The 14,784-nt window shown below is 29.4% G+C and overlaps 1 protein-coding gene across 1 annotated transcript; it reads left to right on the forward strand.

Annotated features, from left to right (window-relative positions):
• The first annotated feature begins 7,846 nt into the window (after positions 1-7,846).
• Positions 7,847-10,215, forward strand: LOC100807427 (1-aminocyclopropane-1-carboxylate oxidase-like). Its single transcript, NM_001254970.3, has 4 exons — positions 7,847-8,030; positions 8,132-8,358; positions 8,885-9,218; positions 9,645-10,215. The coding sequence occupies exons 1-4, from the start codon at positions 7,926-7,928 to the stop codon at positions 9,933-9,935; spliced, it is 957 nt and encodes a 318-aa protein (NP_001241899.2). The 5' UTR covers positions 7,847-7,925; the 3' UTR covers positions 9,936-10,215.
• The last annotated feature ends 4,569 nt before the right edge of the window (positions 10,216-14,784 follow it).

Consider the following 14,784-nt stretch of genomic DNA (forward strand, 5'->3'; position numbering starts at 1 on the left):
CGTACCCCTTAACAGAGTAACCCATCGATTTTCATACACATATGAACCTGTGATATATATTATCCTACACACGTTCATTGCGTTTTTAAAGTGTGATTAAACATATTAAGGTAAGGTATATAAAAATCATAAATCATTTATGCTTGTTAAATTGGTGATGGAAGGTGAGTACTTTTATGGCAGTGCGTAAGCACTAGCCTGTGTTGTCATCATTTTCTTCCATGGATGCAACATTGGATGAAAAAATTAGGTTTCATCATTTTTTTGTATGAGATGGCATAAAAACAATTGCATACAAAAAAACCCTAAATTTAAATGTGGGCAGAATTTAAAATTAGTAAAATATAATGGGAGGAATATATAGTTACTCAAAATTTTATGTATAAAAAAATTTAAACAAGTGGGTTCACTTTTTAATATTATTATTCTAATTTTACTGATATGCAATCTTACCCCAAGAACATTAGATAGAAGACTCTAAGAAGATTGAGCTAGAAATGCAGGAGAAGGTCATAGGGTAGATTTTGAGCTTATGGGCTAAATGTGAGTCCACTTATCTTTATACATATTATATTAAGATTTCGTTATTTTTGAGTCTTGTATTTAGGATTCTATAGTGTAGAGAGGGTACCCTAGTAATATAAGATTTTTTAGCCTTTTTATTTTAGGACATCAAGACTAGTTTTTGTATTAGGGATAATTTTGTAATTTCATATGCATTAAGTGTACTATTTGGTGTGTGTTGTGAGAAAAAATTAATTGAATTGGAAGAAATCCAATCCAATTAAATTTTGGACCAACCTAAGGGGAAGTGAGTATTTGCTTGTTACACCCCATCGTCACATCATATAGTCACACTTTGTGTCTTTCATGATTTACATGCCTCATGACACCTAAGCACGCTTAGTGGAAAATCTTGAATTTGATATTGGATGAATAGGTTGAATCACAGTTGAAATTAACTAATCATAATTAATGAAATTTTGGCTCAAAATTTGGCTCCACAAATTCAAATTCAAATTCAAGTGAAATTTGAATAAAAATTTAATTTTTCCTCCAATTTTGTGTGACACTTGGGCTTTAAATAGAGACCTTGTGTGTGCATTTTTTTCAACTTTGATCATTTAAGAAATTAGATTTCAAAGTTTAGATCTTATTTGATACATAAATTTTGTGTCCTCCTCTCTCCCTTTCCCTCCACTTATCTTCTCCTATCTTCAGGCTCTTATCCATGGTTTGTTATAATGATAAACTTGTTCTTGACTCATATTCTCCTTAAAGAAGTAAATGACTTCATTAATAAAGAAGATCTAAGGCATACAAACTTTACATGGAACTATATCAACTAAGGCACACAACATGAGGTTATTTAACCCTAATTTTAGTTGGAGTTAATTAGACAAATCCTTAAAATAAGAAAAGGATAAAAGCTTTGAAAAAAAAAAAGAGAGAGGAGAAAACAATTATTATAGAATTGAAAAGCAAAGAAGACAAATGAGGATAGTTGAGGGGATATTTGATTTTTGTTAAACTTTTTGGCCGGCTTAGTTATGGTCTAAAAATTTATACGATAAATTATAGAGAGTATTATTTTTATTATTGTGTATGCATGATAACCTCGCGGTTAGGAAATGATCCATTACATATTATTATTCAATAATAGGATTTGACTGTCCTAAAGTGACGATAGTGCACTTTGGAAAATAAAGTGCAATAATAATTATTAATTCAAAACAGTTGTTAATATTATAATTAACTTTAGATTTTTCACATATATATTTTCGTGGTTAGAATATGAAGTGAATAACTCTTATTAGAGAATAAAGTAAGAAATCGTAGTTATTAAAAAGAAAATCAATATTGATGTTACATATGTATACATAACAAGCAATGTGTATTGGTATCAAAACAAATCACGTATATATGCTTTATTATATCAACCATAGCTTAATTTTTTTATTTATGGGCTGACATTACGTATTTTATCTTAATTGAGTCTACCTGTCATCTTATGTTTTCTTATCCTTTTTCTTCTACTATATGGAAACAGTGTTGTTATAGCTGGTTTGGAACTCTGGTAGTCACCTCAAGATTGTAGTAGGAACAATATTTTACAGCATGTGTATAGGGAAGGAATCTTAGAAGGTTTGGTGGATTGTGTGGTTTGCAGTAACATGGATTCTGGAGTATATGATGAATCATAAATAAATGTATACGGTAAGTTTATTAATTTTTATAAATATTATTTAAAAAGAAATACTAGTTTTAATTCGTGATTGTATAATAATATAAAATTGTTTTAAGTGTATCTCTACTAAACTCTCTCTCCTCTCTATATATCAGATGTGCAAACGCACATTCATATTTTTAGTATAAGTGTTTTAATAAATTACATTATATTTTAAGATATTTTTTAATTATAATTTGCTAACGCATACATACTAAAAAAATAAGTTTGGCAGGTTAGTAAATTCCACTAACATTTACTAATTACATCTCCTTAATTTTTAAGTATAAATATGTTAATAAGTTATATATTAATATATTTTAAGATGATTTTGAATTATAGTTTACCAACACATTTAACTAAAAATTAATGATGTCTACATTAACAAATCCATATATATATATATATATATATATATAAACCATTAATTTCCATTTTTTTTAAATAACAAAGTTGAGATCAATGTTATTATCAACTTCAAAAGTAAAAAATAATATAAGTCGACAATAACATTGTGAATTCCCACAAATTAAAAAAATACATTAATTAATAAGTTGATCGTGAAAAAATGGACCCCATTGACACAATCCAGTTATCAACTTACACAAATTTGAAAAATATTTTTTTAAGTTATAACATTTACTTTAAAATTTATAATACATCTACCGGTACCCCAGCTGGGTAAATTAGAAAGAGCCACACAAGTAATTTAGATCATCATCATTTAAGTGGAAAACATTTTCCGAAATCTCTCAATGCATGTCTTGTACTTCTTCATCACGAGTTGAGACACGTTAATTGATCCCTTTATCAATTATAGTGCCAGTCCTGGCCGGTCATACTTTTTACTTCACACGTTCGGTAACCCCCTTCAATGGCATGCCTTTTGCTTTTTGTTTTTCCGGGAGGTATGATATAATGTTGTTGCCTCTAACATAATTGAGAATAAAACATTACAAAAAAGGTGTTAAAAAGAGGTTAATAGAACATGATGCATCAATTACATATATAATATATTGTGTTATATTCGTTTTGCTAAATTAACTTTTCAAATACTGATAAAAAAATTACTTTTCTAATAGTGCTATTTCGATCTGATCCTTTGGATGGGAAGGTGTCAAGGAGATATAGTGTATAGTGTGGATGGCAGTCATGTTTATTTATACTTTTTTAGAAGGATAGTATCAATATTATTCCACTAAATTTAGGCCTTAGTTAAATAGCTTATATGCATGTTTATTTAAATATAAAATATAGACATCTGATCGATAAACATTTTTTCTCACAAAATTATAACATTTTTCTTTTGCTAACTTATTACTATTTCTTTAATTATAACATTTTTATATGCTTTTTTTATAAGTAAAATTTTATTAAAATAATTTTAGATGCTACAATCTTATAATGTTAATATAGGTATATTGCATTAAAAAATTGGATTAACTCGGTCTTGTCCCATAAATTTCAAATCTTGATCTAGTCGAGATCAAATTTAAATAAATGGTCCGATTAAAATTTCAAGTCAAAGTATGGATTAGAATAAACTCGTCTCTTACTTACCCCTATATTATGTATATTATAAAAAAGAAAAAAAAAAATCAACCAAACAATTTTTAACTAACTTTTCAACTTTAAATTAATTTACTAAACATAGTTGTTTATATCTGTAATGTGTATTGTATGTGTTTGCATGCTAAATTCATATCTTAACATATTAATTTAGGCTATTAGGCTATTTCTACATGTAATATATATATATATATATATATATATATATATATATATATATATATATATATATATATATATATATATATAAGTAGACATAAACAGATCATCAAGTCAATTGACGTACGTGCCAGAAAAACGTGTAGATATTAAGTTTTTTATTTTTCTATCGGCACGTGTAGATATTACGTATCAGTGTTGTCGTTAGAAGGACTGGGATAACATAACGTACAAAAGTTCATGTTTCCTATAATAACCGAAGGAAAAAAAGAAGGAAATAATTAATGTGAGTAGGCGTTTTATAATATTGCATTTCCAAAAATATAATTTAGGGCCGCCAAATTCATGCACGCTCGAGGGATGGCTTATGTTGTGTCATTTTTGGACCCTCTTGGTGGCTGCTGCCTAATCTTTATATTAGCGTGTCCATCATAATGAGGTCATTGGTCAATTTTTTCTTTGTATTTTAATTAATTATGATATTTAATTTTGCTTCTTGTTGTATGATCACTTTCAAATTCTATTTATCGCCATAAGTTTCTCTGGTTACCAAATAAGAATAATAAAACGAAAAAGCTAGCTTAAGTTTGCTCCTGTATACATGCATCGATCTAGCTCATGCAATGAACAATATTAAGGATGATGACATTTCCTTTTTCTATTTCGTCTATAAGTGACTTCTGCTTAACTAATTACCAAATACGAATAATAAAAAGAGAAAAAAAACTAGCGTAGGTGTGCTCATTTAATGCGTCAATCTCTTGCAATGAACGGTATTAAGGACGATGACATTTCCTTTTTCTAGCTATTTCATCGGATGATTATCGAACCATTATTCATTACCAAATTCTTGTTTTTTTTATGTGGTATCAACATATATAAATAATATGTTAACAAATTCGTAAACTAAATAGATAAATCCTTTAAGCATATATGTTTAAAATTTAATTCCTAACTGAGCCTATAGAAGAAACTAAAAATAAAAAATATTTTAGTAATTTCTATACTTTAAAAATAGTAGTTTCCGATGACTATTGCCTAAAAAACATCCTTTATATACACGTGCCAAAACATAATATTATAAATAATATCTTAGATAATTCAGATAGAAAAATTTATTAAACACTGTTAGTCAATATAAACTATTTACACCTTAGAAGTTATCATTCTGGATTCGAGGAGGTAGAGTACTCAACAACTAGCAAAATCTATTCAGCACATATCTAATTTGATTTAGATATCTCCATATTTGTTTGTTGACAACTGAGCTATCATAGATGATCGATAATCTTTTGACGAGGTAGAGATTGATGTTAATGCCATTAATGCATATGTAAATACTACTCTTGGCAAAAGAAAATTATCAATACACTGCAATTAGTGGGAAGTTAAGTTATTTGATTAGTATATATGTGATATCAAATAATGTTTTGCGTATGAAAAGCGCACCTATACATGTCTACGTGATTAGATTTGTTTAAATAACATAATTATTACGCGATTCTTCGTCATAATTTTGTCGAGTTAAAGAATAATCAATTGAGACGAGAGGGTAATCAATTATTACGCTTATTAGGTTGGTGTCTTTCCTTGATAGGATGTATACAAAGGAGAGGCTATGTAGATCTTTTCGTCATAGTTACATTAACGTGTCGATGCTTCCTGGTAAGAAAAAAGGCAAGAGGGTTACAATAGGAGAAAAGAAAAAAGAAAAGGCCGAATGAAAACGACAATGATCAGTTGCGCGCGTGTGAGAGGAAAGGTGGTGTAGCCACTTGTGGTTGTGGGGTTGGGTCAAATTAATTCAGATATGAAGCCCAAGGGTCCCATACCCTACCAAAACCGAAGATGACACAAACTCTTAACGAAGAACATGGTCACATTAATTTCAAGTGACAAAAGATGGTAGGGGTCCATCAATATGTGCACACATACATTCTCCACGAGATTTTCTGCTATGCCTTTTAAAACTAATTTGATAATTAAACTTCCCTTCCAATTATTTATCTGCTCTCCTTACATTTCCCGATATTAATGTTTCCCACCCAACCTGGCTTGCTTCTATATTCTTCAAGTGGCACAATTCATATGGTGAAAGCATTCTCCTCTCTCTCTCTCTGAACAAGTCATTCTCCCCTCTTTAGTTCTAAAAGCATTAGCAATTTCTTCAAAATTCAGATAAATTAATTATTTTAGCCCCTAACTTACCATTATATGCACTAAAACTCTTTATTTTTTTTAGAATGAATTTTCTCGTAGAATTGTTGTGTCTGTGACATTAAATAAGCAAGGTCTTAATTATTAATATTTATAAATATGTGTAAAGAGATACAGATAAATATGAAACTTTTACATGACAAAGTTATAAGCACATTTAAAATGGAGAAATTATTAGGTGCACTTGAACTACATGTTTCTCATTAAACTTTACTTGATATATATAATAAGTATTATTAGTTTTTTCTTATAAAATATATTTTTTAAATACATATCATATAGAAATTAAATGAGACCATATGAATAAATAGAGATTTTGAATTGCCTAATAATTTCTTTACAACAGAACAAGATTATATATCCTATTAATTTCAACTCAAAGTAGCATCAATGCTTCATTAACGAGAAAAGAAATTTTGTCTCTTCGGAAGTGAAGATGTGACATGCATCCTACACACTTAAAAAGTTAGTCATTTTAACTCAATATATTGGCTGCACACAGCACACCCCTCTGTTTATTAAATTGATAAAAATTTGTCCACTTAATTATAAAAAAGAAATGGACAGTTCATGTGAGCTAAAGTCCGTGATCAGCTTGTAAAGAAAGTGTAATTTTATCAGTTCATATCATATTCAAATTTTAATACGTGTTTTTTTTATGCAAAATTCATATTGTCATCCAATTACATTTTTTTTAATTTAATGCTTAAAATAGTTCTTATAAAATTTAACAATTTTATCATATATAAAAACATATAATTAAATGATATTGAAACTTTTACAGCGTCATAGTATTCAAATTAAGTTCTTTTATATATTATTGTGAATTTGAGAGTATAAATTCATTTTAATCTTTTAAACATAAAACATTGTTAATTCATTATTGACTGATTAATTTTATTGATTCAATATTCCTCGTATTTTAAATTTGTAATGTTTTAGCCTTTCCATTTAAAATGATGAAGTTGATTGATGTTTGAATCAAATTTAATGGTAGAGAAAAAAAATAGACTATTCTTAAAAAACAAGGGTAAGTGGTGAAATTCATTTATGAAAATGTGATGTAATAATAAATTGATTCTTAAAAGATAAAAAATATAAATTTAATTTTTAAATGTATAAAAATACGATAAATTAATCTTATTATTAAATTTATGAGATTATTTTATTATTAAATTATAATATTCAAAGATTTTGATAATAAATTATAATTTTTGAGAATTAATTTAATATTATTATAAAGTTTAGGATGAATTTATCATTAAATTATTTATATGATCGATTTGTTGTATTTTTTGTATATTAAGAAATTAAATTAAAAATTTTAATCTTTCAATGATCAAATGATCAGCATTTCTTATTTTCAGGAACCAATTTTACTATTTTTTTTTTAAGTAACGGGAGTTTTAGTTTAATAGCATATACTTTATTTATTGTTCAACTATATTCTTAAACTTTTTACGAGAGTTAGAGTTCCTTACTCTTCCTTTAATTTGATTTGATTTAGCTTATAACAAAATATGTAGAAAATATATATAAAAAAAAGTATTGTAGATAATAAGGCAACATGCGTCCGAAGAACTTTTTCTCGTTTCTTAATTAAATAAATTTCTTGCGTTCTTAGCCGCTCCATAAGTTGAGGCCTATAAATACATTATATTATTGCACCTCTGAGAACAACACTCCTCACAGCATATACTGATCATAAATCACATAGCTAGTTGTTTAAAGTGAGAGAAAAAGAAAGAAGAAAATGGCAAACTTTCCAGTTGTTGACATGGGGAAACTTAACACCGAAGAGAGAGCAGCAGCCATGGAGATTATAAAAGATGCCTGTGAGAACTGGGGTTTCTTTGAGGTACTAATTACTATGTCCCCCACCAAAGAGAATTTAATTTCTCTTGCATGTGTGTTTTTGTGAAAAAGGCTTATTAATTTTGTGGGTTTTGTTTTTCAAAGTTGGTGAACCATGGGATATCCATTGAGTTGATGGACACTGTGGAGAGGCTCACAAAAGAGCACTACAAGAAGACTATGGAGCAAAGGTTCAAAGAAATGGTGGCCAGCAAAGGGCTTGAGTCAGTTCAATCAGAAATCAATGACTTGGACTGGGAAAGCACCTTTTTCCTGCGCCATCTTCCAGTCTCCAACGTTTCAGACAACTCAGATCTTGATGAAGAATACAGGTCACATAAGTACATTAAAAACAAACATGTTTGGATAAAAGTTTACAAACTGAATTCATAAAAACAATTCCCCTTTTTTCTTCTTTTATATCAAACTTGATTTCAATGTAAAAATGAGGTAAAACTTAGATTACAATCAGACCTAACTAAAAATATAAAACAAAAGGTTTTTTTAGTCTCTAAACATGTGCCTATTTGGTTTACTAACTAACTACCTTCAATTTACGTTTCTCCAATAAACTCAGTTTGATGATATCTTGGTTTCTCTCAAGAGTATGTTCACATATTTATATTTGGTTTGAAACAAAAAAAGTAATATGATCAATCAAAGTTAGTTTTTCTTCTCAAACACAGTTTGCAAAAAATATGAAATCTTTCAGATTTATGTTTACAAACTTTATCACAACTCATGCACTAATTTGCTAAATCTATCTTTGTGCATATTTAAGTTCAATTTTTTTGTACAGGAAAAAGCCGTGTCTAACGGGGACACATGTACGTCCTATGTGTTTTGTTCTTCTTTCAGGAAGACAATGAAGAAATTTGCACTGGAATTGGAGAAACTTGCAGAGCAGCTTCTGGACTTGCTGTGCGAGAATCTCGGGCTGGAGAAAGGGTACCTGAAGAAGGTGTTCTATGGATCAAAGGGTCCAAATTTTGGGACTAAAGTGAGCAACTACCCTCCTTGTCCCACCCCTGATCTCATCAAGGGCCTAAGAGCTCACACTGATGCTGGTGGCATAATCCTACTGTTCCAAGATGACAAGGTTAGTGGATTGCAGCTTCTCAAGGATGATCAGTGGATCGATGTCCCACCAATGCGTCACTCCATTGTAATCAACCTTGGTGACCAACTTGAGGTACATACTTACTATATCTACATGCCGACATGCCCCACTATCCCTTTTTAATGTTCCTTACTAGTAACTTTTCACCATGCCAAAAAAAATGACAAAGGTTAATCAATGTCTTAGTTGAAAAAATTAAAGTAATTTTTTTTAATTGAAATAGGTAAAATTATGTGTTATACATGCATGATCTTTTTAATATATTTTTATGACTTTCATAATAAATATTTTTTTCTTTTAGTTTCTTAATTAGTGATATCCTAAAATACTGTTATCATCAAGATCCAAAAAAATATATCCCATATCATACATGCACGTTGCAATCAAAGATCATAGTGTGATATATATAGCTTTGGCATTCAGTGCATTATTAACTTTAAATTCTTCTACATAATTTTAATAGTGAGTTTTGTGCTTTTGTGGCCGTGACATTAACAGGTCATAACCAATGGCAAGTACAAGAGTGTCATGCACCGAGTGATTGCCCAAGCCGATGATACCAGAATGTCCATAGCTTCTTTCTACAACCCTGGTGATGATGCTGTCATTTCTCCTGCACCGGCTTTGGTGAAGGAATTAGATGAGACAAGCCAAGTGTACCCGAAATTTGTGTTTGATGATTACATGAAGCTCTATGCTGGTCTCAAGTTTCAGGCTAAAGAGCCAAGGTTTGAAGCTATGAAGGCCAATGCAAGCGTGGTTGATGTGGGGGCCATAGCCACAGTTTGAGTCTCAGGCTCTCAGCATGTGGAAGCAACATGGGAACGGTTATGTGTGTTTTCTGTTAATAATAAACAAAGGCTACTCAGAACATATTAGTGTTTGGTGTCCTTGGATAATTGGCATGGAAGCTTGAGCTTGTGCAGTATATTAAAACCTTAAAGTTTAAAATAAAAGTATTAATTAGGTTGATCTTAATTTGTGCGTATGATCCGTGATATATATGATATGTTGTCGCCTGTGATATGATGATTAAGTTAGTGTGATATGTAGTGATACACTGTTTAAGAAAGTAACTTGTCCATTTTACAAGGATCTGTCTCTCATAATTCTTCTTTGGCTTATGATTATGAACAATATAGAGTGATATATTCTTACTTTTTTTTTTCTTTCTATATATTGCTCCATCGTATCATTTTTTTTCTATATGATTAAAAAGAAAAAAAAATAAACTCACGTTAAAATTTTTCTTTCTTGTTATATATTATAACAAGTGGGGTGTGAGGAATGCTATAAAGAAATAGAATGTGAAAAAGATTTTTTTCTTGATTTATTTTTGCTTGTTATATAAGATCATGCATTGAAATAAAAAAATAAATAAAAATAGAGAGGGATTTCAATTAAAATTAACCCAAAATAAACACACTGGAAAAGTGAAGGCAGTTAAAGTTTGTGAAGTGGCCTAAGGGAATTGACGACTCCTAAGCACTAGTAATCTACTATTTCCCATCTTTTTCTAGCAAGTGGGGACACATCCACAGAAGAAATTGAAATAAATGAAAACGGAAAAAGGATTTTCTCTTGATTTTTTTTCCCCATGAAATGGAACGGCTCACATGTAATCTTAACTCATTTGGACAATTTTGTTTGATGACGTTACAAACAATGCTTATTTGGATTTATTTTGGGCAGTTAATTAGTTAATTGAACTTTAATGCCCACGTAAAATATTTACGCATGTAGCGACAGTAACCCAACCCTGTTGTCAGATCTTGTTCCAATCTCTGGATTGAGTTCCATGTCCCGTGGTTTTGGTTTTGCATAGGTGATGATGTGATGTAAAGGCAAAAGTGCAAACCATTAATCATTTTTTTTTTTTGAAGCAAGCATTAATCGTTATTTAGTAACTACTCCTTTGTTAACTTCAATTACGCCAATTGCAAACGTGCATTTCATATGGCATTGGCCTTATTCATGGTATATGTTAAAAGATTTAATCATTCACTTTACCTCAACTACTCTCTCCCCTTGCGTGCTTGTGCCTTTTTTTTTTTTTTTCCTTATTTGCTTGATAAAAAATAAAGTTCAATTGCATGTTGGGCTATTAAATTAATGTCATTCCAACCTCTCATAGCGGTTGATTACTTTTAAAAGGGGGGAAGGCCAGTCCTTCTGATTGGTAATTAATTAAGTTTCCATTTGAGGAACCGAAAGGTACAATAATGATATGTTATAAACTATTGGACAGCGACCAAACAAGAATTTTAATCATGTTAACAATCTAAAGTTGGTAAGAAAGCAGCTTGGATTTGAAACCCAACGCTGAATGGCTGCCAGTAGCATCTGGAAATTAATTAAAGAATTGGGGGGAAAGTAGGCCTGTGTGTATAATTGATAAGAAAACTAAATGGATTCTTGTTTTATACTGTTTCATTCTGATTTATCAAACCTCTGGGGAATTTCTACAAGTCATGATGCTATATTGGGACCACAAGCACCAATTCTCCAAATCTACCTTCTTCCCGGCCCAAAAAAAAAAACTTCAAATCTACTTGGGTTTGATTATGATTTGAAATGCTAGAACACGCTCTCTGACAAAAAAAAAACTTATATGATTTGCCAACTAATATATATACATATATATGCTTTTAGAGAGAGAAGCTTTGCTAGGAAACAATCTTTAGGGTTGTTACATAAAAATTTGAATATGTGTTATATATATAGAATATTATGAATTTTTTTCATAATTAAGAAATTTGAATATGTGTTACATAAAAATTCCAGGATAATAGACACATAATGATATAAGATTATCTAATAATTTCTCTTCTAACAGACTATGTTCTATTAACAAAAATTTGTTGAAAATTTTTTTTTTAAGAGTTTCACTTCTTATTAAAAAAAATCCACTTATATAATTTTTTATTTTTTAATCAATTTTAACTAACAAGAAAGTTTGTTAGAAGGATTGTGGTAGAAAATGTTTCACTCATAAAATAAGCATGAAAGGAGAATCATCAACGAGTCGTACTAATACTAATTATATAATGGAAAGAATGAAGTAAAGCATGTGAATAGGATGTGCTGCATTGAATTGGTCGCTTAATTAATGTCCATCAACAACATAGATTTTCCCTCTATTACTTTATTGCTTTGCTGCTAAACTGAAACAAGTTTATGTAATATCCCGTCGTATGAGATTAATAATTTAATGGATTCGCATTACATAAGCTCGATAGAAAATTGAGGTTGCGCGGTAAATAAGATAATGCATTCCCGTTGAGATCACCAGCAAATGTTGCTCACTTTTCCAGTCAGAAAAGGCACTCTAGCATGTAACTGACAGTACATAATCTTTGATGAAAATGACAAGGCAGGTTTTTTTTTCTTTAACGATAAAATAAAAAAACATACACACCAGTCATAGGTGACTGGGTAAGGTAATTATATGCTCCTCTAACGTGAGCTTTTAATATAAGGATAAGGATTCTTTCCTTAGACCTTCTACCAAGCAAATAATGTCCAAAGAGGAAACAAACCTACTGGCACTGAATATTAATTTGAAGCTTTATATAGTTTTTTTAGTGTAAGTAAGAGGAAAAATGATACTTGCATAGATTTCATAACTTACCCTTCAGATTCAGAGTCAGCCATTTAAAATGATAGGTCAAACTGGATAAGAATATTGTACAAATAATTTATGTACAATATTACAGAATATTATAAAACACTTATGTGAAATAGTAGTTTTTAAAGAATTAATGGATGGTTAGTTCAACTACTTGAACAGATTAGTTCAATTTGTTTTATTGGTTTTGTTTTAACAAGTTTAGTCTTAAGGTTTTTTTTTTTTTTTGCTGGAAAGTCTTAAGATTAAACTATATGAACAGATTAGTTCAATTTGTTATATGACTCTTTATATGGTCAGTTAATGTTAAAGGACCCGTGTTTAAACTTCTAAGAAAAAGTGATTTAAAAATGCGCATAAAAAAATTCTTTTGAAGATTTTAACAAAATTAAGTTATCTTTTAGTGTTAATTGTAAAAAAAAAAGTTTTTATTTAAATAGATAACTATAAATAGAACTTTTTATAGCTTTTCAAAATAACAAGAAATTTGAATTTTTTTTAGATTCTTGTTATTTTTAAAAGTTTAAAACAAACTAACAAAAAAAGTTAAATATAATTTTCTAAAAAATACTTTTTCATATTGAATTAAAACAAGCCAATTTTTTTTTTCGTATAACTGGAGGCCACAAGGCCAAAAAAATGAATTCTAGATACTATTCAACTTGATCTGTTTCTAACAAACTAAGTTTTATCTTAACAATTTGTTCGATTATGCAAGAAACAGAGGAAAGAATATAAATAAATATATATTTAATGCCTTGAGAATATAAAAAAAATATTTAATATTTACTACTTTCAAACTTAAATATAAGAAGAAAAAAATCATATATGATAGTTCAAAATATAAGCAAATTTTAAATAATTTTATCTTATTTAATGATATCATCTTTAAATATTCTTCATTTAACTGAAGTTTTATTTCAAATTAAGTAGTGCTCATGCATTTGCAAATTTTTTGATGAAAAAATACAAAGAGTGAGAAAAAATAAAAGGAAGAATGAAGTTTACAAAATGACAATTACATAAACATTGTTCTGTCAACATGTGGCAAGTGGCAAGTGGCAACGGCTGGATGACAGTTTTTATACAGTTATAGATGATATCAAATTTTATTGTAAGACTAAAAAAGTTAAATAATATCAATTAACTTTATTAATTCACATTAATTAGACTTTTTTAGTATATTTAAGTAAGAAGATGGTATCAATTTAGAGGTGGATATACAAGTCAGTTGTGCCTGCTTTCATATCCAATTATCCATATCTAAATAAATCATACCACACTGACATGTTGACCGAATGAACTGCCTTTTTGTTTGATTTGCACGTCTAACTCACTTAGCCCGTGAGCTAATGAAACCAGTACGTGAGCTGAATAACAAAAAATATATTTATAAATCGAAAATTTCTATTTTAAAAAAATGATTGGGAAACCTGAAAAATTATAAAACAAATTAATAAAAATTGAAAAATGACTAACATACTATTAACAAAAAAAATGAAAATATTGATGGATTAATGAAATTATAAATCTTTTTTTAAAAAAAATTTGCTTACCTCACTCAAACATCAAATAAAAGCATAAACGACTCATTAGCAGCATCCAGGTTTTTCTTCCAATCACCCATTCCAGGTTTGAGAAGCAAAAGTCAATTGCAGGTGTACCTTTATGATTCACTGAAACTTGAAGATATATTTAATTATCTACTTAAATCCATGTTACAGAACAATCATCAACCATGCACGGCAACAAACTTATCCTAAGCACTATGCCCCAACTAATGAGTTCATCACACTATGGTTTTCACTTTCCCTGATAGAAACAACCCATCAGAACATTGGCGTGCAGCGCAGCGGCGTTCAAGTATTTGTGTTTCCTTTACCTATTTGCTTTTCTACTTTTGCTTTTACTTTTCAGAGCACCATCTTCTGAGATGAGAAACTGATTCAGCACTAACAAGAAGTCCACAGCACATCTTACCTTACTCCCAAAGCATTACAAGCCTTATAC

Source organism: Glycine max, chromosome 15 (genome assembly GCF_000004515.6).
Source record: "Glycine max cultivar Williams 82 chromosome 15, Glycine_max_v4.0, whole genome shotgun sequence".
Lineage (NCBI taxonomy): Eukaryota > Viridiplantae > Streptophyta > Magnoliopsida > Fabales > Fabaceae > Glycine > Glycine max.

What these genes read in the sequence shown, in the direction of transcription:
- LOC100807427 (NM_001254970.3), top strand. Translation starts at nt 7,926, where the DNA reads ATGGCAAACTTTCCAGTTGTTGACATGGGGAAACTTAACACCGAAGAG. An exon ending in AGAACTGGGGTTTCTTTGAG is followed by an intron (nt 8,031 to 8,131) that starts GTACTAATTACT and finishes TGTTTTTCAAAG; the next exon opens with TTGGTGAACCATGGGATATC. An exon ending in GATCTTGATGAAGAATACAG is followed by an intron (nt 8,359 to 8,884) that starts GTCACATAAGTA and finishes TTCTTCTTTCAG; the next exon opens with GAAGACAATGAAGAAATTTG.